At 43.9% G+C, this 19963-nt stretch overlaps 1 protein-coding gene across 14 annotated transcripts in view; it reads right to left on the reverse strand.

Annotated features, from left to right (window-relative positions):
• Positions 1-19963, reverse strand: part of macf1a (microtubule actin crosslinking factor 1a) — a 219733-nt gene that overhangs the window by 14793 nt on the left and 184977 nt on the right. For all 14 annotated transcript variants that reach the window (XM_078268399.1, XM_078268407.1, XM_078268406.1 and 11 more), the window contains 30 exons: positions 18259-18420; positions 17980-18150; positions 16498-16664; positions 15273-15432; positions 14076-14402; positions 13533-13617; positions 12562-12788; positions 11378-11584; positions 11035-11262; positions 10663-10881; positions 10367-10570; positions 8014-8239; positions 6888-7114; positions 6629-6751; positions 6309-6512; positions 5875-6048; positions 5454-5609; positions 4878-5075; positions 4420-4548; positions 3874-4056; positions 3603-3758; positions 3062-3268; positions 2624-2743; positions 2338-2507; positions 2060-2219; positions 1605-1799; positions 1111-1383; positions 642-830; positions 369-480; positions 79-236 (listed from right to left, as the gene is read on the reverse strand). In XM_078268399.1, the coding sequence (XP_078124525.1) occupies positions 79-236; positions 369-480; positions 642-830; positions 1111-1383; positions 1605-1799; positions 2060-2219; positions 2338-2507; positions 2624-2743; positions 3062-3268; positions 3603-3758; positions 3874-4056; positions 4420-4548; positions 4878-5075; positions 5454-5609; positions 5875-6048; positions 6309-6512; positions 6629-6751; positions 6888-7114; positions 8014-8239; positions 10367-10570; positions 10663-10881; positions 11035-11262; positions 11378-11584; positions 12562-12788; positions 13533-13617; positions 14076-14402; positions 15273-15432; positions 16498-16664; positions 17980-18150; positions 18259-18420 (5517 nt within the window). The remainder of the gene's footprint in view (positions 1-78; positions 237-368; positions 481-641; positions 831-1110; positions 1384-1604; positions 1800-2059; positions 2220-2337; positions 2508-2623; positions 2744-3061; positions 3269-3602; positions 3759-3873; positions 4057-4419; positions 4549-4877; positions 5076-5453; positions 5610-5874; positions 6049-6308; positions 6513-6628; positions 6752-6887; positions 7115-8013; positions 8240-10366; positions 10571-10662; positions 10882-11034; positions 11263-11377; positions 11585-12561; positions 12789-13532; positions 13618-14075; positions 14403-15272; positions 15433-16497; positions 16665-17979; positions 18151-18258; positions 18421-19963) is intronic.

The raw sequence follows: 19963 nt of genomic DNA on the forward strand, positions 1-19963 counted from the left end.
GATATTGGGATTTAACTAATTACAATAGGTACATATTTAAATGTAGGCCTATTCATGATGTATTGACAAGAAAGATACCTCCTCCAGTCTGTCCAGACCATCATTGAGTTTGCGCTGGCGGTCAAGAGCCAGCAGCCAAACTTGCTGCCACCTGGCACAGAGCTGGTTGAGCCGTGGGTTTCCTCCGGAGAGCTGCATGGCTGCCTGCTGCTGCTGTTGCTGCTGCTGGTGTTTGCCTGCGGAGGAAGCAGAGCGTTAACCTCTGTTACTTCTGATAAACCTTCTGTAGCGAATGCACTCACGCTATCGTCAAAGAGCGTGGGAGATGATAATATTTGTGCATCAAAAGGTAAACACGGGTGACTTACGAGCTCCTCTCCTCTCAGCCAGGCTGCTGGGAGGCTCAGCTGGTTTTCTTTTGTAGGTCTTCGTCACTTTGTCAACATCTGGCTGCTTCCTGGTCATCTCCTCCATAAACATCTGAGAACAACAAACGCCATCAGTGAGTAAGCAAGCAAAGTTGGAAAATACAACTGTTAATGGACAGCACAAACACAGGCACCTACAAGGGATGCATTGTAAAGACCTAAAACCCCAAACTATGTTTGCCCACAAACATGTGATGCGACAGGGAAGCCCACCTGGTGTTCTGTGATGAGTGTTTTGAGTTGTGGGATGTCCTGAGGAAGCGGCTCTGTGTCTTTCTGGACCAATGTGGTCTCAGCAAACTGTAGCCATGACAACAGCTCTTCCAGCAGGTTGGCGTTGTTGAGCACCTCGGTCAGAGCCGTCTCCAGCCGCTGCTCGTGCTGTTTGGCCCACGTCAGCACCTGTAGAGCGAAGGGTGCTGATTAATATAAGAAATGTCCATCTTGTTTTCATCATGTTATTCGCACATGTACCTAGTTAAAATATGTCCCTAGGTAAATAAAGGTTAAGAGGAGGTTGATAAATGTAGGTCTTCCAAATCTCAAACCCTAAAAGCTAAAATGTTGAAAAGACAACGTTTAAAAACAATAGTTAACCTAAGATGTTTTATATCTGGAGGACAAAAATGGTCCATCTTCTAAATAAAAACAGGAAACCTAAGCCCCGCCCTCCCCTCCTTACCTCCTCGAAGCGTGCCCTGATGATGGTTATCCAGTGTTTGATGGTGGTGATGGAGTCCGGGTGACAAACAGTCAGGATGCTCTCTCCCATGCCAGCAGCCTTGTTGACATCCGTCCTCTTGTCCTCCACGGTGCCCATGAAGTCACGATGTGTGTGCAGCAGCGCCTGCAGAGTCTCTGCCTCTTCGGGAAGGACGCCACGGAAACGAAGCGTCTGCTCCGCCTCAGAGAGCCACTCCAGGAGCATCTGTATCGCCGTACGAAACTCCTCCGCCTGATGGAAGAGAAGGTCATTGGAAAGAAGACAGGGCGAGATCTTTAATAGTGTCCTGTGCATTTCTGACAAACATTGATGTTTGATGGAAATAACAGCAGTTATCTCAGGACATTTACAGACAGAGTAGGTCTATACCCCACTTTAAAGAGACACAACAATTCCCCCAAGAACAAGCATGAGCAATCAATTTGAATCCGCAGTGCAGCTTCCTCTCTGACCTGTTTGAGGGCCTGCTGGAGGCGGGTTTGCTTTGTGACCGACAGAGCGCACACTGTATCCCAGCGGTTGCTGAGCTCCTGAAGCTGAACTTTGACCCACGCCGTGTCATCGCGGCCGGTATCCATCAGGTCCCGAGCTGAGCGCTTCAGAGCCTGAACACTGCTGGTTCTCTTACCCAGCTCTTTTTGGAAAGCCTGCAGGTTTAGACATCAGTACTGTCAGACTTAGAACGTTCTGTGATATTATCATCCTCTCATACATATTTATTTTCTGAATGCATTCTCAAAAACTCATCCTTTTTTTGGTTCTTTGATGGAATCAGATTGATTTGTATATGATTGTGTGTTATTTTTGTGTTTTATTTCATCTTTTTCCTCTTTTCTCTTTGAAAGTAGGTTGATTGTTCGAGATAGATAAATAAACTAAACTAAGGAGTACAGTTCTGTTTACACACCTTATGTGAGTCCATGAGGTTGGACACCAGATCCAGATCTCCATTGACAGGCTGGTCTTCAGCAAGCTGGGGCTCTACCCGGTACAACCAGTCCACCAGGGCCTGCAGAGCCTCTGCAAACTGGCCTGAGAACAGCAGAGCCTCCTCCAGTTTGTGTTGTCTGGATGGAGGAGAGAAGACAAGCAGCTGTTAATTATATCCCATATGAACATACCCGTATGTAATGAATAGTTTGGGGGAAAGCCAGTTTCATTGTCCACCCCCACCCTCCTCTTTACCTCTCCACGCTCTTGCCACAGACGGTGTCCCACTTGTCGCGGACCTCTCCCACCAGGTGGTCTAGTTTCTGGGTGTCTGCAGGCAGCTGAGCCTTGTCCCTCATTGCCCGCCCAGACCTCACTGTAGTGTCGTAAACTGGCTGCTTCGACCCCAACGCTTTCTGGAACTCCTGGAGAGGCGAGAATGGAAAGGAAAGAAAGAGATTTTTAGATGGGAACACAAGTTAATAAAAGATTTTTAGAAATTTAGAAATACATAGTGTGCATAATAATTGCCTCGCAGTACCTTGTGTTTGGCCAGTTGTACTTTGATCTTGTCCGGCTCGTTGGAGATCTCCAGCTCTGAGTCCAGTCTTTTCTCTGCTTCTTCTAGCCAGTCTGTCAGCTTCCTCCAGGCCTCGTGGAACTGAAGAAAGAGAGTTACAGAGTTTCAGTTTGATATTCCACTACATCAGTGTCTCCCAAACTTTTCTTCAGACTTTCAACCTCCAACTAAATCAAATTTCACCCAGAATGACTATCAATGAGTTTAATTGCAGCAGCAGTATAACTTTATATTTCACAATTGCTACCAACCAATAGCAGAGACATTAAAGTCTTAAGTCACATTGCCCATACAGACATTACATTTATTGTAACTACTTTTAATGTTGTCAGTGTAGTCACAGTGTGCCCTTGGTCTTCATCAGCATTTTATCACCCTTTAGTATAACCACTTCAGTACCTGTTTGGCACGTTTTCGGGCCTCATCCAGGTGTCGGCCACGGTCCAGTGACCTCTGGACCAGCTTGTCCCAGCGGGCCTGGACGCTGAGCAGCAGGTTTTTAATAAGAACAACGTCCTGCTTCAGGCTGGCAAAGCGAAGCTGAGAGCCAGCCTTCTCCAGAGCCAGGACCTGCTCTCTGTGGGTGTTCACCTCATTCACAAATACCTGGGCAGACAGACAAGAAAAGAGAAAAATGTAACAACTTAAAGTGCTCATATTATGCTCATTTTCAGGTTCATAATTGTATTAAAAATGCTGTGTAAATGGAAAACAAACAGAAAGGAGTGCACGAGCCACAAAACACTATTCAAGCCAATCAGCAACATTTGATGAATGTGCCGGCCGGCCAGTAGTTATCTGTCCGTGTATCTGGGAGGAAGAGCTTCTGAAGGTGGGGTTGTATTTGTTTGGCAGTTGAGTTCAAATATCAACAGTCTTTGCGCAGCATCGCTTACTGCACCATTAACTATGTTTCTAGTAACTGGAGTATGTTCAGTACCTTGTGCTCATCAATCTGGAAGAGGACAGTGTCCAGCATGAGGCTGGGGGGCTGGGCCATGTTCAGGGTCTGTTCAGCCTGGGTCAGCCAGTTGATGGTGTCCTGCAGGGAGGTCTGGAAACCTGTTGCCAAGGAAACGGCCTCATCCAACTTTGCCTGGAAAGATCAGTTTAAAGTTAAAAACACACCAATAAATCATCGAAATCCAGAGGGATAATATAAATCAATAGGACGGAGCAATCAAAACATTCTCCTCGTGTCACAGTCTTACCCTGCGGTCGTCCATCTTGGTGTTGAAGCTGGCCCACTTGTTCTGCAGCATGGCCAGGTTCTGCTGGGTCTGGGTGGTACCGGGTCCTGCTTCCTCTCCTCCACGAGCCAGCAGCATGGACTCCCCTTGATCCAGCAGGCGGTGGTACTGTTCTCCTCGCTGAGTCAGCTGGCTCTGAAGCTCCTGCAGACAGAGACCACACAAATATGAATCGATACTCTGGCTAAAAGGTGAGCGAGTTGTTGTGTCTCACTGATTGGTTGAGAACAATGGAAGCTATTAAAAGATTCATAGTCGCCATATACCAAATGACTCTCTGTGTGAATAGAAGAGCATGTGTAAGCTAATACTCTGAACATCTGCTCCTTGCACCTAACCCTAATTCAATTATGTTGGATTTTCAAACATTTCTTCTTGCAAGTTTAATACCAAATGAAGCAGATGTGCAGAAGAGACATACATGGCGAATGAGGTTTGCACCTATAAAGTCTATGTGTTTTGTGGATGATACTCTGAGCATAGAGATAATGTGATTCTCCATGTTACCATGTGTTGCTGTAGCTGCTCTCTGGCTGTTTCAGGGAGACCTCCTGTCGGCTTGGCGGCAGACAGCTGGCTCTCCGTCCTCCTCAGCCACTGGAGGAACTCCTCCAACTCGCCATGGAAACCTTCAGCCTACACAGAAACAGGTGGGGGAGGGGGAGAAGCAGGTATACATTAATTATTTTAACTGCACATTAGGATACCATGAAAATATTGCCACCATAGCTGCTATTATTTTATTCACTACTACTGTTGCTGTTAATACTGCTTTTAATCATAATACCATTGTATTGGTGTAGCAATACTTCCACCACTACTGCAGCCATGCATAAAATATGACAGTATGACATCTATAAAGTGTTCCAGTGTCTTCTTCCTTAGAACAAAGACAGGGTTGTCATTGTGATTCAACAGGACTAAGATCTACTGAGCAGAGGTCTCTCTTTCTAACTCCACCGTACCTGCTGCAGGGCAGCCTCCAGTAGCTTCTGCCGCTCCTGGCTCTTGAGCAGGAGGCTCTCCCAGCCCTGGTTGAGCTTATCCAGCTGATCCCTCAGGTGGCTGGCCTCATCACCAGGAGACGACTCCAGCAGTTCAGCGCCCGCACCATTCACATTCTCCACAGTTGCATGATGGGATAGGACATCATTACGCAAAACCTGGGTCAGAGAGGAGGGAGAGAGACATTTTTTAAACAGAATTAGATTTGAATGTTGAGATGCAACACGTAGTGCACGCAAGAGCTGAACAGATGGTTTGGGATGTTAAAATAACATAAGAGGCCAACATTTATTGTGTGTGACTCTCCCAAGAGATGAAAAGAAACCACAGGACATGAATGGGTTTCATAAGCACAAAGTATCACCGGCCAACAATGTGACAGCAAATTCAGTTAAAGATTCAAACTCTTTTAAAGAAACAGCCTGTCTTTATTTACAATGTCAGCCAAACCAAAAAGAAGCAGTCACAACATAAGGAGACCGATGAGAATTCTCAGTTATTGTTGTTTTTTCAAGTTGTAATGAACAGAGACGTACATGGTGTTTAGCCAGCTCGATTTCGATGGCCTTGGGGTCAGAGCTGATTGGTCGCTGTGTGTCCAGAGTGGTGTGTGTGTGGTTCAGCCAGGCCTGCAGCTCAGACAGGGCATGCTGGAACTGACCCAGGGCCAGCAGGGCAGCCTCAAGCTTGTGCTGTGGTGGAAGAAAGACAGAAGTTTGAGCTTAAAAATAGGAACGCAAATATTTGGACTGTAATGAAAAGCAGCTGTATACATGCAATCCTCCAGAATGCCAACGAAGACCAACATCGTCAACTCCCAAGGGAAACAGAGGGGTGAGAGCAGGAGGTCAGCTACAGAATAATGTCTCCCTGAGGCAGGTTTCGTTTCAGTGTGTTACTCAGTGATGTAGATTCTAACTCTTTAGCCACACTGCTGCCATTTATTTGCCTTATTACCTGTCTGTGGGTGATTTTATCCCCCAGGTTTTCCCAGAGGTGTCGGAGCTCGGTCAGTGGCTCTTGGATCATGTCCCTGTCTGTCTGGTCTGACACCTTCTTCAACAGCAGCTCCCCCTGGTGGCATAGCTTCTCCATGTCAATCTGCTGCTGGTAAACCTCCACCTTGTACTGCTGCTCAGGGTGAATGGAGAGATGAGAGGAGAGAAGAGAAGTGCTTCGTTAGTTCTTGATACATATCTGACCCTAGGTTATCTAAAAATTAAATTAAAACAATTTGAGGAATCTGAACATTTAGCATCAACTGTATATGGATTAGCAACATTTTACGATCATCAAAGAGATTATATAAAAACTGATTTTGTGTGTAAAATGTGCTCATGAATGAGTCATTTGTTCAAAATTAAGGAGTAAAAAATTGGATTCTTGCCAACCTTGAGCTCTTCAATCTGCTGTTTGACAGTTCCCAGATCAGTTCCCACAGTCGACATGTCACACAGCTTAATCACTGCGTTGTCCAGGTAGTCAAACATAGACTGCAGTGCGTCCTGATACTGCACAGACGCTGTCATGGCCTCCTCCAGTCTCTCCATCCTCTCTCTCCACGTGCGGTTCAGACCCTCCCAGGCAGCATTCATCTGGGAGGAAGACAGAGGAATTATGTTAGTGGGTCAACATGTAGTAGAGCTCTACAAATCAAAAAAACTAAGCAAATAATGGCTTTTATCACAAGAACACGGTATTGATTTCTCACCTCATCAATGGTCTTCTTGACTTCAGGTTTCTCGGTTTCTCCACAGGCAAAGATAAGGTCAGCTCCAAGGGTCCTGACAAACTCCAGCTCCTCCCTCAGACCATCCGTCTCTGCCTTAATGGCCTGGTGGAAGGATAGAGAGACATTGTAGTATTGGAGTACAGACAGTGCATTTCTGCCAGAATCTCGTCTAATAGCTCTTCTGTTTCTCTGCCTACTGTTTATCGCTATTAACTCCCTCCCTCATGGTCCTACATACCTCAGCAGCCTCAATCTGTTGTTTGATGAGTGAAGGGTCCACGCCAGGGTCCTCCAGCTCTTTCACGATATCTTGGGAGTCTCGGAGCGTGCTCAGTAGCGCCGCCACGTCAGCCCAGAACTTCCCTGCCAGGTCCAAGACGTCGTTCAGCTTCCCCTCCCTCTCCTCGGCCCGCTGCCGGATCTCATCCCACGTGGTGCGCAGGCGTAGGAGGCGGCTACGAACGGCTGGAGGGGAGAGCAGTCAGAGTTTAAACAGGCTGGTAAAGAAAAGTTGGTGGCATTTCACTGGGCATACTGGAAAAAAGAAAACTTCTTGGTCATTCTTTGTGTAATATAAAGAAGTAGAAGTTTTCTTTGTTTGAATTTTGCCATCTAGTGTCCAGAACTGGTAAGTCGAGTCTCTCATCAGCCCACTCCCACTATCGCTGCACAGTGAGGCCTATTCATTTTCATGAAGCGTGAAAGGCTGGAGGGTATCAAAGCATGAAATTATTTAGAGGGCAATATAACAAAGACGCGTTGTGTGTGTGTGTGTGTATGTGTGTTCTGTCTCACCACGTGGTGGCGTTGGAAGAAATATGCAGAGCTTCACAGCTGAATCTGTTTTATTTCAGGATTTGACAATGTCTTCCTGCTGGCTTTGTGCCAGCCAAACAGTGACTTACTTTGGCCAGTTGATTGATAGTTCAGTCAGTGGACTAGTTGGACAGGAGCCTAAAATAAGACTTTAATATTTTTCCACCCAGATTACAGAAGCCTGTTATGTGTGCCTCTCTGTTGTGACGCTCTGTTTTGTTTGATTGTGTAATGTTTTGATCCAGGTATAGCCAGTGTTTCCATTTGAAATGAAAAAGCAACTATCATAGGCACACTCTGAATGCCTACTACAAGAGGTGGCCGCACTGTTTAGTTAGTTTAGTTGGAAGCCATTTCCCCCTTTAACTGCTGGCACATGTACAGCAGCTCAACAAGTGCAAAAACTGTGAATCTAAAATGAATTATTAAAAAAAAACAAAAAAAACATACTCTTTAACAGAGATTATTCATGTTTAACACATGGACTGTATTTCATTTTGAATGTTATTTGTCTGTCATTCCCTGTCAGACACATCCCTGCCACTCACCCTGAGCAGCAGGATCGTCGTGAGCAGCTCGTCCGATGAGCTCCTCTCCTCGGGCGCAGAGGGCAGAGAAGCTCGGCAGCAGTTTGTCCAGCTCCAGCCCCTGGGCTCGGTGCTCCGCCAGCTGCTCCCTGATCTTCTCCACCTCTGCGGCCACCGGAGGAGGCTGCCGCAGCCGCTGGACCGCCCCCTCCAGGGTCTCCAACAAGGGGTCCATCTTGTCGTGAAACTGTGAACGAAAAGAGAGTTGGAAGTATTATGAGGAGGAGGAGGAGGAAGAAAGAGTGTATTGAGGGGGCTGGGTTAGGGTTTTGGATAGCTGGGTGACATTTTGAAAGTGGGAAAATACTGAGATATTATGTGGGTGGTCAGCCATCTGTGGCAGACTGCATTCACTTTTTTTAATAATAAATTTTACATCAGATTTCAACAGGGGGTGTAGAACAGCTGTACAGTTCTTCTACAGTATTAAATATCTCAGTGTTGCACCTTCAGCATGTCATCCAGGTTGTATAACAAAGCTGGTCTTGATCTACCACACAAGAGGGAGCCCCTAATCACAAAGTTCAGTCCAGAGACATTATAGACTAGAGAGCAAAGACGGTACAATTTCTAGTGAGTTGGTGGGCTTTTTTAGGCAATTGAGGGAAATCAAAATTGCTTGATCACTACATAACACAACAAATCACATCTAGCCACAAGGAGAGATTTTTGTGATATACAAAAGGACATTCATGACTGGTTTCAATGACGTAAATCAAGCCTAGTCTGAGACTAAAACTATCTTTACTGGAAAGCTCAAAGTCTCACTTTAAGACCAGGCATAATTCAAGTCTACAAACCTACACATTTCCTAACAGATTTAATTCATTTATTGTCACTCAGGGGTTGGCAGACACATGCTTTGGACCATTATGTAGATCATGAATTTAATTATTATTATTATTATTATTATTATTATTCATTATTTGTTAACTTATTTGTACATTTCTTTGATTTTTTTGTTCTGTTGATTTTCAATATGTCTGAAACACATTTCTTCATTCATTCATTAATTGGAAATCTTGAGCTGCGGTTTTATCGTTTCTAATCAGTAATAATCCAGACAACCTTTACCATTTGAGATAAACTGACAGCATAATTACTTAACATAATTGAATTTATCTGGCAAGATTAGTACCTGATTAGTATATATACTAATATAAGTATTAGTATAGATTCATACTTCAGTCAACCAAAGCATGTGGTGTAACCGCAGCCTGAGTGCCAGTTTGACGTTGTCAGTCAGTGGTCTTACCTCTACCAGCTGCAGTGAGCAGTGACGATGGAGAAAATGATGGTGGGGGGGGGGGGCAACACACACAGCACATCCACAATGAACGAGGGATGGGATGGCGGAGGGTTGCAAGGGCGAGGGGTGGACATGATGAGGGAGATTAAGGTTAAGTTTAAAGGATGAGGGAGGAGAGACAAGGAGGCGGGTGGTTTAGGATGGAGTGAGGGATGAGGACAGTGTGGAAGTGCAGGTAAGAGGAAGAGAGGGAGCGATACATGAGTTGGTTTGATGGGGGCGGAAGGTGGAGAAACAATACAATGAGTTAAATCAGAGACATGCACACAGTACAAACTGTCAGGCATAATCAACTGCAGCAACACTCAGCCTGTCACACAGGTGATTCAATGACGTGTCATGAGGTGAAGTGCAAAAAGAGAACGTAAACTATCCGTGAAGAAAACTAGAACTAAAAGAAGACATGTTGTGACAAGAGAAAAGTCAAAATGATACATTTTGTCTGAGCAATAGTCTTATTATGATGAGACGTATGCATTAGCTCTGGCTAATAATATACTGTACAAACGTTTTAAAAACTAAAATATACAAAACACAAAGTAAAGAAATAAGACCAGAAAACTGAAAATCTAAATAAATCTTGGCTTTCACTGAACACATGACTTTGCACGGTAAATCCTTAATATCATTTAGTTTCGAGCAGCAAACACAGACATAAACAAACACTTAGACGTCATGCTGCTCTGTAATCATCTAACAAGCTGTAACAGACCTGGACCAACAGCATTTACTTATTTGCTCCAATCTACAAATTCTTCACTCTGCACTGAGAGGCAAATGGGTGAGTAGTGTAACAAATTAGGTCAATTCATACACAAAATGTTATTTAAGTTTACTGAATTGACTTTCAAACAACTCATCAAAGCATTTTGACTTTAGTCTTAGACTTAAGTAGATGAAATAATAAAACTCATTTGAGCCAGGTCTGCAGCTAAAACACAGTCTCCCATTTCAAGCATTAAACAGTTAGCTTGGACAAACAGTTGCTTGTCCTCTGTGACGCACCTGTGAAGACTGGGACACTGCCTCGTCTAGGGTTGTCGCACGACCTTTGACCCCCTCTTTGATGGCCAGGTAGCGTCTCTCGGCCTCCGAGTAGCGCTGCGTCACCGTCGCCCCCTCCTGGAGGCTGAGCTCGGCCAGTTGGGGTCCAATCTTCAGCAGCTTGTCGATGTGGGGCTTGTGCTCTGCAATAGACTCCCTGAGCAGCTGGAGAGGCAGTGAAGGATAGAAGGGGAAGGGGGGGGTTAAAAAAAATACACATTTATGTTGGAAGAAAGAGAAAATATTTGATATCTTACTCTCATCTGGTCCTGTTGGAGTCGGAGAGCGTCGGTGTCGATGGCTGGCGGTGGCAGCTGGGAGATGAGGGTTTCAGTCTCGCCCAACCATGGCTCCAGTTCCTCGTAGGTCTCCCAGAACCGAGCAACCAAAACCTGGGCCTGCTCCAGGGCTGAGAACCGCTCACTGTGGCTCTGACTCACTGCATCGTAACGAGCACTGAGAGAATCCGTCTTCACCTGAAGAAGAAGAACGTGATGACTTGTCAGTTAAGCATTGTGTCCCTCGCTTTCCATTCTCACTCAATCCATCCCTTTCCCGTTATTCATTTACACAAAACGTAAATTTCTCCTGCTCAGTCTCTTCCTCTTAATTCTCCATCAGTGACTCACTATCAGTGCGTCCTTCTGGGCGTCGCTGCAGGTTTCCAGGATGTCGTCTCTGGTACTGAGCAGCTGATCCACAGTGTCTTTGTGTCGGATGATATCGATGTTGAAGGCCCTCTGCACTTGCATCTGGGCTACCGTCACGTCAGGCTCCAGGCTCAGGGGCCCCAGAGACTTCAATTTCCGTTCCGTCTCCCCGACCCAGGCCAGCTCTGCATCCACTGCCTCCTCATACTGAAAGGAGGAGTGAGCGTTTAGCAGGTGTAAGTGCCCCCAGTAAAATAGACAAATCTAATGGAAAGTTAGCTCTACATTCTTCTTTGCGCGTAGGTGAAACTGCTTGCATTACCTGTTGTGACCTCTGGATGGCAGCTTGTACCAGCTGCACACGCTGAGTGATGGTTTCATCAGACTGCCGGTAGCGCTGGTTGGCATCGGCGACCAGGCGGTCGAGGCCCTCGCGGGCTCGCCACGGCACCAGATCCAGCAGGGCACTGCCCACCTCGTTCACCGTATCCAACACCAGACGCTTCTCTGCCGACACTTTCTTCAGCTCCTGCAAAAGTGAAAGAAGAGTTTAACAAAGCAAAAGCTGCAATCAAGTGGAAACGTATGCTTAAATATGGGGAAATAAAAACTCAAATACAATTGTAAAGCTGAAATTAACTTGACTAAATGGCATCCAGTGCATCACACAGTTGTTTCTGCTGCCGGGGGATGCGCTACTTGTGTGTGTGGGAAACTGAAAGCATTTTAAATTCTAAACAACTGAAAATGTCAATGTAGAATGAAAACACTGGAAAGCGGCAACAAATTAAATGACAATAATTTCTTCAATAGCTTTTACAAACTGTTCCAAGAAATCAATGTTACTATGGTAACTCAGCTGTGGGCGGGTTATTATTGGAACGGCTGAAAATGTCATTACATACAGGAGCTGTCATCAAATCAGTTGTTCTTTTCAAATAATATGTTAATTCTTTCTATTTTAAGAAAAAAATCATCTTTTAAAATAAGTTTGTAAAATGTTAATGATTAAGTCTGTACAATTTTACCAACTAAACACGTCGGGTACATACAGTTACTCAACTGCCCCATCAATCATTTTGTAAAGCAGCAGTCACTGAATCAAAACCAAATAATGCAAAAGAAGAACTGCATCTCTGCCAGTTCAATAAAAAACATCTCCTTTATAACACAAAACCATGAAATGTGTGTGTACAGGGCAACGGATGCAATAGATAGATGTTGATTCTTATCTTATTATATTAAACAAAGTGCCTCACAGCCAGAATTAATATTATATCAGGAAGCAATGAGTGACATGAAATAGTGAGTCATATACAACATCACATGTAAATGTATACTGTACCTTAACTGTTGTAACTAAACTGCCTGCAAAAACCGAAATGTTTAAATAGGGTATTATAAAGACAGATGCTGCATGGATTCTGGTTTCTAATTGATACAATGTGTTTTTACAGTGTCCTTCATAATAATAAAAAAAGGATATCTATTTCATACTCCATCTACCTTTTGTCTTTCCTGGTAGGCGGGCGTGGCGTCGGGCTCCATATTGTTAAGCTCCGCCTCCACGCTGTCCAGCCACTGGTTGATGTCGTTGTGGGCGCTGGCGAATCGCGTGGCCAGCTGCAGGGCCTGCTCCAGGGTGCGGAGGGCCTTGCTGCTGCCGGCTGTCATCTCAGCGTAGCGAGACTTGATGCCATCCAGCTTCTCCTGGATCAGGAGAACTTCCTCACCTGCAGGAGGACACACAGGTCTGGTCACACACTGTCCTGAGGCTTTCATAAATCCGTATCCATAAATCAGTCTGCATCCAACAATGAACCGTGTGCTGAGTGTATAGAAAATATAAATGTCTACTTTTCAATTTCTATTTATTTTTGAGAATTTTGCACTCGTTTACTGTGGACTCACAAATTCCTTGTATGTGCAAACTTACATATCCACTTTTGGGGTCTTAATCCTTATATTATCTAGAATCTCTATTACTAATAAAATTCAACGTTACAAAAATGTTCTGCAAAATCTCACATGTTGACATTTCTGCATACCTCTCATGGCCACATTTGTGTAAAAAAAGTGTATTCATGAGGTAGACCTACAATGTCAGGTCAGTCAGCATGGCTAATATCGTGAGAAGGGAGACGCAAACCAGATGTTACAGTTTGGTTCACCGCTGATAAAAATATGTGTGGTTTGGATACGAATCTACAACAACTAAAGGAAAACAGTGTTTTAGTTTCTTTCCAGTGTGATAACTGTGTGTCAACATACAATTCATAACATACAGATTGCTTTATTGATTTTAGTTACTAACCATTCAAACATATGGGGAAAGATGATGATACCAGTCAGACACCTTCCAGCACAAATTGGAGAATGACCAAGGATAATCGTTGAACCATTGTATTTGATATCACACAGGACACAGAAAAAATCCAGTTAGGAAAAGCTAAAGAAAATTTGGAGTCTTAAATTACCTGTGGTCTGTTTTAGTAAGGCCTGGCCATTCTTGATGGCCTGGTCCACGGTCTTCTTCCTGCTCACAATCTCTTCATTTAGAGACTGAAGGAAGGAAGAAAGCAAAAGTTAACCTGTGGTAGACAAAACAAATTGTTCTCTTTGGCTCCGAGGACAACATCTTAAGTGTGTTAACAGTGTGCATCCTTTATTTAACTGTTCAGTCAAGTTTAAGTAATAAAACTACACCAGTGTGTTTGTGCTTCATGTCTATTATTTGTACTAACGATGTAAAAAAGCTAATATCACAAAGGTACTGACCATAATCCAAGTCCCACAGTCTGTGTTCCTGATTCACGTACTGTATATGTATAATGTCATACGTGGATATTTTATTGGTATATCTTTTTTATATATAGGAGCCTTTAAATACGATATTATTGCAATTCTACATGTATACTGAAGCCCTTTGCCTAATACATTTACTAACTACTGTTAGTAAATGTATGTATGTTTTGGAAGGAATAACTAAGTTGGCATTCAGTGTGTTGATGAAGTCGTACCAGAGTGTGTTTGTGCTGCTCGGCCAGCAGCTGATGCTGGTAGCTCTGGACAGAGACCTGACCCAGCCTCTGAGCCACCTCTGCCAGCCAGTTCAGCACCTCTACCTCCTCCTCCCCAAACAGCTGAGCGTTAGCCAGCGCCTGCTCCAGCATGCCCGCCCGCCTGGAGCACCAATCAGTAAGTTCCGAGTGACCTGACCTGACCGCCCCCACGCGCTCGCTTAACCAATCACGGTCGGCCGCGCAGCTGAGCGGGGTCAGCGATTGGCTTAGGGACTCGAGGCGGTCAACCTCGGCTTCACGTGAGGACACGTCCTCTTGAACCGCCTGGGAGGGGTGTGTGTGTGTGTGCGTGCGTGTGTGTGTGTGTGTGTGTGTGTGTGTGTGTGTGTGTGTGTGTGTGTGTGTGTGTGTGTGTGTTTAAGGGGAGGGTGAAGGATAGTGAGAAAAGAACAGCAAAAAGACAGAAAAACAAATGGATAAAAACTCAAAATATGAGCATGTAAATGACAAATCATAAGTCAACAGGAAATCATAAACATGAATGAATGAATGAGTAGAACAACTTAAAAAGAACTTTAAAAAAAAACTTGACACAACTGAAAAATAAAAACTCAACTTAGCATGAGTAAAGCAAGAAATGGACTTGGGTGTATGTTTGTATGTTTGGGTGCTTTGTGGATCTTATGCCTCGTGCTTCCTCTTCTAGCATCTTTCCATTGAGTTACACTGGATTAGATTAAGTGCAGGAGCATTTTTTATCAAGACCGCTGATTGAATGTGTTTGCTATTATGAATCATTCTCTATGTTACTTGTCAGTTCAAACAGGGACTGCAAAAACAACAATACTAACCATATTTAAAGGTAAGTAAGACATTGAGTATTTTCCTGTCTGGAACAACTGTGAATCTATGAAATGGACAATGTGCCATGTTTAGCCTTTACCTTACTAAGCATGTCAACAATTACGAGCACCTTCTTATAAATTCGATCTTCTTCCTACCCCTCAATCTATGAAAAAGTGGGATTGAGAAGATTTCTGTGTGCATTTTTTCACCTTTTTTGCTTAGAGGACCCAATTAAAAAAAAAAGTACTCACTCAGGCAGGGATTCTGCTCATTGACACACCTAAATATCAACCTTTGTGACTTTTTCATGAGGTGAGAGTCTGTGGAACAAAGGGGGCTGAACGGTACCTTGTGCTTCACGATCTGCTGGGTGATCTTGGCCGTCTGGGTTCCCATGGGCTCGGCGGAGCTTAGGCGTCTCTCCGTGGCACTCAGCCATTCTCCCAGCGGCTCCACAGCTTCGTGGAACTGAAGAGCCAAAACCTGCAGCTCCTCCAACTGCCTCTGCCTAAAGGACGGGAGGGGGAGGAGGAGGAGATGATGATGAGGAGGAGCTTTTCTTGCTATTTTATTGCTTTCACTGATTTTGTTGCTCAACTCGGACCTGATTCTGTGTTACACAGCTGCCAACTTTTATTACAAACACTTTACAACTTGATTACACATTATTACTTTGTTACAACATTTTTATGATACGTCATTAAATTTGAAAGAATTTCATACACAGATAGAATGTAATATTTTAGTGCGTTTTTAGACAGTGAGAGGGAAGGAGGTTGTTGCAAAGCGGTGAGAAAACACATCATGTCTGTCTTTTTGTGTGTGTCAACAGAAGCATCAAACGGCGTGCATATGAAGAAATCAGTAGAGTGTGGTTGTGTGTGTGTGCATACAATTACAGTATTTATGTTGTTAGTGTTCATACTAGACAGTGTAATACATTCCAGAGACATCATGCCTAACAGAAAGTTGTCAGGCATGAATGTTTTATAACCATTATATAAACATGACACTACTTAACATGAGATCATCTGGGATATCAACCCTCTTCACTGTGCTTTGCGTGTGTGTACTAATTTCCCCGTAAAGAGTCATTTCTTTCCCCGGTGAACATAAGAGCTGCTGAAATTACTCGCAGACCACAAAAACCAAAAGTAATGATACTATTCAACAGAGCCACACACAGATGAAACAGAAAATAACCACAAGATAACATGCTGTTGAGGAACACCACCAATTACTTTCCCAAACCGCATATTTACAGCAAGACAAATTTGTAACTTTCTGCTTTCTGTGATATTATCTGCGTTGCCTCTTCGAAGGATAAAATGGAAAGGATTGATCATTTTGAAGTGTCAACAATCATCAAGTGATACCGAACTGAAATCTCAAGAAAGCCAGGAGCATCTATAAGTGCCAGGATGAAGAGAGCAGTATGATATCTTGGTATTGATTGCTACAGGGAAATTACCCTTTTTTTCCTTCTTACTCTATGGGGAATTAAGAGATCCAAGAGCTTATACTCAGATCCTTCCCACCTTGAAGCCCCCCGTGTACTGTAGAGGAGTCTTACCTGCCGCTGGCTTTGTCCAGAAGGTCAGTCCATCTCTCTGCCAGACACTGAAGCTGGGTCTGAATCTTCTCTCGGTCCTGAGTGTCCGCTGTGGCTGCGATCCTCCCTCCCTCAGCGCTGATCATCTCCACCGTCGGCCGGCGGTCATCTAACAATCTCTGGAGCAGCTGGAGGAAGAGAAACAGACAGTTATTGGTACAAATCATTTCTAAGAGGGTTCTCTTTACAGCGGCAATTAAGATCGACCATGGGCCAGTTTTTAGCACTGTTCATTGGGGGGGGACCGACGTTGTACAGGTTCAACGTTTGCTTATTTATTTTGATTCATTTAACAATAAAATGCATCGTCTTTTACGGAAAAAACATATACATATATTTTTTTTCGACGTCAACGCATTTCGGCGTCCAGCCTTCTTCAGGAAGTTACAGGCTCAGGAGTGGGGTGAAACTATTTAAAGCACCAGGTGTATGACATTCAGCAATCAAGGTCAACCCCTTTTTATATATATATATATATAGGTGGTTCTCAAATGTAGTCTGAATGAAAGTTACGTCCTCCCTGCTTAGATAACAGCTTCTCTGTTTGCTTTGAACCAACAGCTTGTAATTGAGCCTTGGAATGCACTTCTCTACAGTTTACGCTCTCTTTCTCAGCCAAACGGTGACACCACTCTTTGTCACGGATGTAAACACGTGTGATTGATCGCTGGTCGAGACTGCAGCACACTTACGTGCACAAACACAGGAAGTGTATTTTGGATAAACAGGGAAAAACTGTGTGAGTGTGTGTGTGTGTGTGTGTGTGTGTGTGTGTGTGTCTCTGAAAACAATACAAATCCACCAGGGATGTGTGTGTGTCTGTGTGTCTGTTTTTATGCCAGTCTGACTGGCAGACGGTCAACTGGAGCCGTTTGGATGCCAGGCAGACAGAACATTGACTGTGTGTGTGTGTGTGTGTGTGTGTGTGTGTGTGTGTGTGTGTGTGTGTGTGTGTGTGTGTGCGTGTGGTTGTCATTCAAATATATATTGTTTGTGATTGAAGGACACTGAGGACACCTGAATGTCAATAATGTCTCAAATCAACCCGTCTGATAAATAAAATAACGGTTTCTCACAATAATGTTTAAAAAATAAATAAATGAATTATCCAGAAAAATTGAAAGTAAAAAATTCAAATCCACAGACAGAAGTTGACAGGATACTTTAAAGAGAAGGATGTGGGTGGCAGTAGCTTAAAACTGTGTTTGATGACACCACTTCAAATCCCAAAAATGAAAAATCTAAGCAGACCCTTAATGAAAATCACTTTTCATCAAAATGTACTCTTGATAACTTAAAGCAAGACACTGCTGTCTGCTGTTTTAAACTTTACATCTCTCAGTTCTGTTTTGATTTCTGTTAAAATATGAAGATTTCTTATCAACTTGTGTTCTTACATGTGAAAAGAGGGTTTTATTTTAATTTACTTCATCCTTCTCCTACCTTTTGTTCTTGGATCTGGGCCTTGACTACGCGGTACTCGGCAGATGGGGGCTTTTGATTGGCCACCAGCTCCTCTGTGTCGCTCAGCCAGCTTAGCAGAGGCTCGAGAGCATCCTGGAATTTCCCACAATGCAACAGGGCCTCCTGCAGCTGGGCGATCCGCTCTGCCACCTGAGGACAGGAGCGACGGAGTTGAGAAAGGAGGTTGATATAATATACTGTGTATTAAACAAGTCTATATAAGTCCGAACGTCAGAGAGTCATAGAGTGAAGTCGTACCCGCTTGTTGAGTGAGTTCCATTGAAGGTTGGTGGTCTCCAGGTCATGCTCCAGTGCCTGGGTGTCGGTGTGTTTGGCGGCGCTCTGGATCAGACCCTGACCCACTGCGTTGACGTGCTGCAGCTTTGGTTGAATGCTGTCCACCTGCTCTCTCTCCACGGCCTGGAAGAGGAAGCCAGAAAAGGGTTAGAATGAATTTGTTGAACATGTAAGCAAGAAAAGAAGGCCTTAGTTTAAACAGTTTATTTGAAAGCAGAAGTCAAATATACACTGAACATTTATTCTGTGTGACAACAAATGGAAGTACACTTTACCACATTATGGACCTACATATAGGAGCGAATGGATATTAGGAGAGGAAAGACAGACACAGGGATGTGCAGAGATAAGAGAAGAGTGGGAGACAGGAAGGGAACAGGAGAAATGAGGGTGGAGGGAGGAGAAAAAAAGAGGAGGGGGAGAAGGATTATGGGGATTAGAGGGTTAGGCAAGTAAGGGGCTGGCTGGAAAAGGCTGAGTCGACAACACATACACACATTGCAGAGTACACTAACACACGTGCATGGGTGCACACAACCTTCACTTAATCACACACAAGCAGACACTCAGACCAACACACACACACACACACATTTATAGCAAATACACACACAACTTTGCCTGTCTGGACACATTACTCACACACACACGTCACAGTGGAGGGCTGGAGCCATCTTGTGATGACAATAGAGGCAGCCACCCGACACTAAAGACAACCAGACTTGACTTCCCTGGCTCTAAAAAGACGAAGCGATAGCCAATACAGCTCGTCTGTCATCACAAATCTGGGCCACTACTGTATCCTAACACATAAGTACAGTAAGGGTTCTCAAAGTTTGGACCAGGGTCCCATTTGGGGTCGTTGGGAAGATTCTAAAAGTCCCAAGCAATTAAGTGTATAGGATTCTCACAGTCAATACGTCTTTGAAGTCATTAATCATACAAAAGTGCCCCACGTCCACTGGTTAGAGCTTCACAAATGGAAGAAGATTTGTCGCTTTTCTCTATTTTATACCATTGTAAATTGAATATAGTTGTTTTTGAAAATGGTGACTGGACAAGAGAAAGAAGTTTCATTTTCTGTCAAACTAAAGACTGAAAGACTCATTGATCAATTAAGGAATTATTTGATAATGCCCCTTTACAAAACTGTACGACTTTCATCATTTTGATTTTTCATTTCATAATTTGGAAAACATCCCTGACCTATAAAATCTTGATCCTGCCTGATTTGTAAATGTTGTTTTTTGAAAGGGGTAAACAGTCTAGTTTTTCCTTCTGTTGGTTTTACTGTGGAGGAAAACAACCCAAAACCAAACAGCTAATGAAATAAGTGGAAGAAAAAATACATTCAGCTAAATTCCTGAAAACCATTCTGCTATACGCAACAATTCACAAAACCATTTTCACGATTTCACCAGTAAACCACTGCAGATTTAATTCCTTTCATCTGGTCGTTCCTGGGACAAAATCCTGACATATTGGGGTCCGAGGCTGTCGTTTGAGAAGTCCTGACATCAAGGCCCACAGGGGGAGAATTAGGCCTGGTGGTTTATAATGCTGTGGCAGCCAAACCCCAGCAGCCACACAAAGAGATGTAGAGATACACACACACAACTTACCAGATGTGCGCACATCCAGAACACATACACACACACCAGATTTT

The sequence above is a fragment of the Sander vitreus genome, chromosome 14, assembly GCF_031162955.1.
Source record: "Sander vitreus isolate 19-12246 chromosome 14, sanVit1, whole genome shotgun sequence".
Taxonomy (NCBI): domain Eukaryota; kingdom Metazoa; phylum Chordata; class Actinopteri; order Perciformes; family Percidae; genus Sander; species Sander vitreus.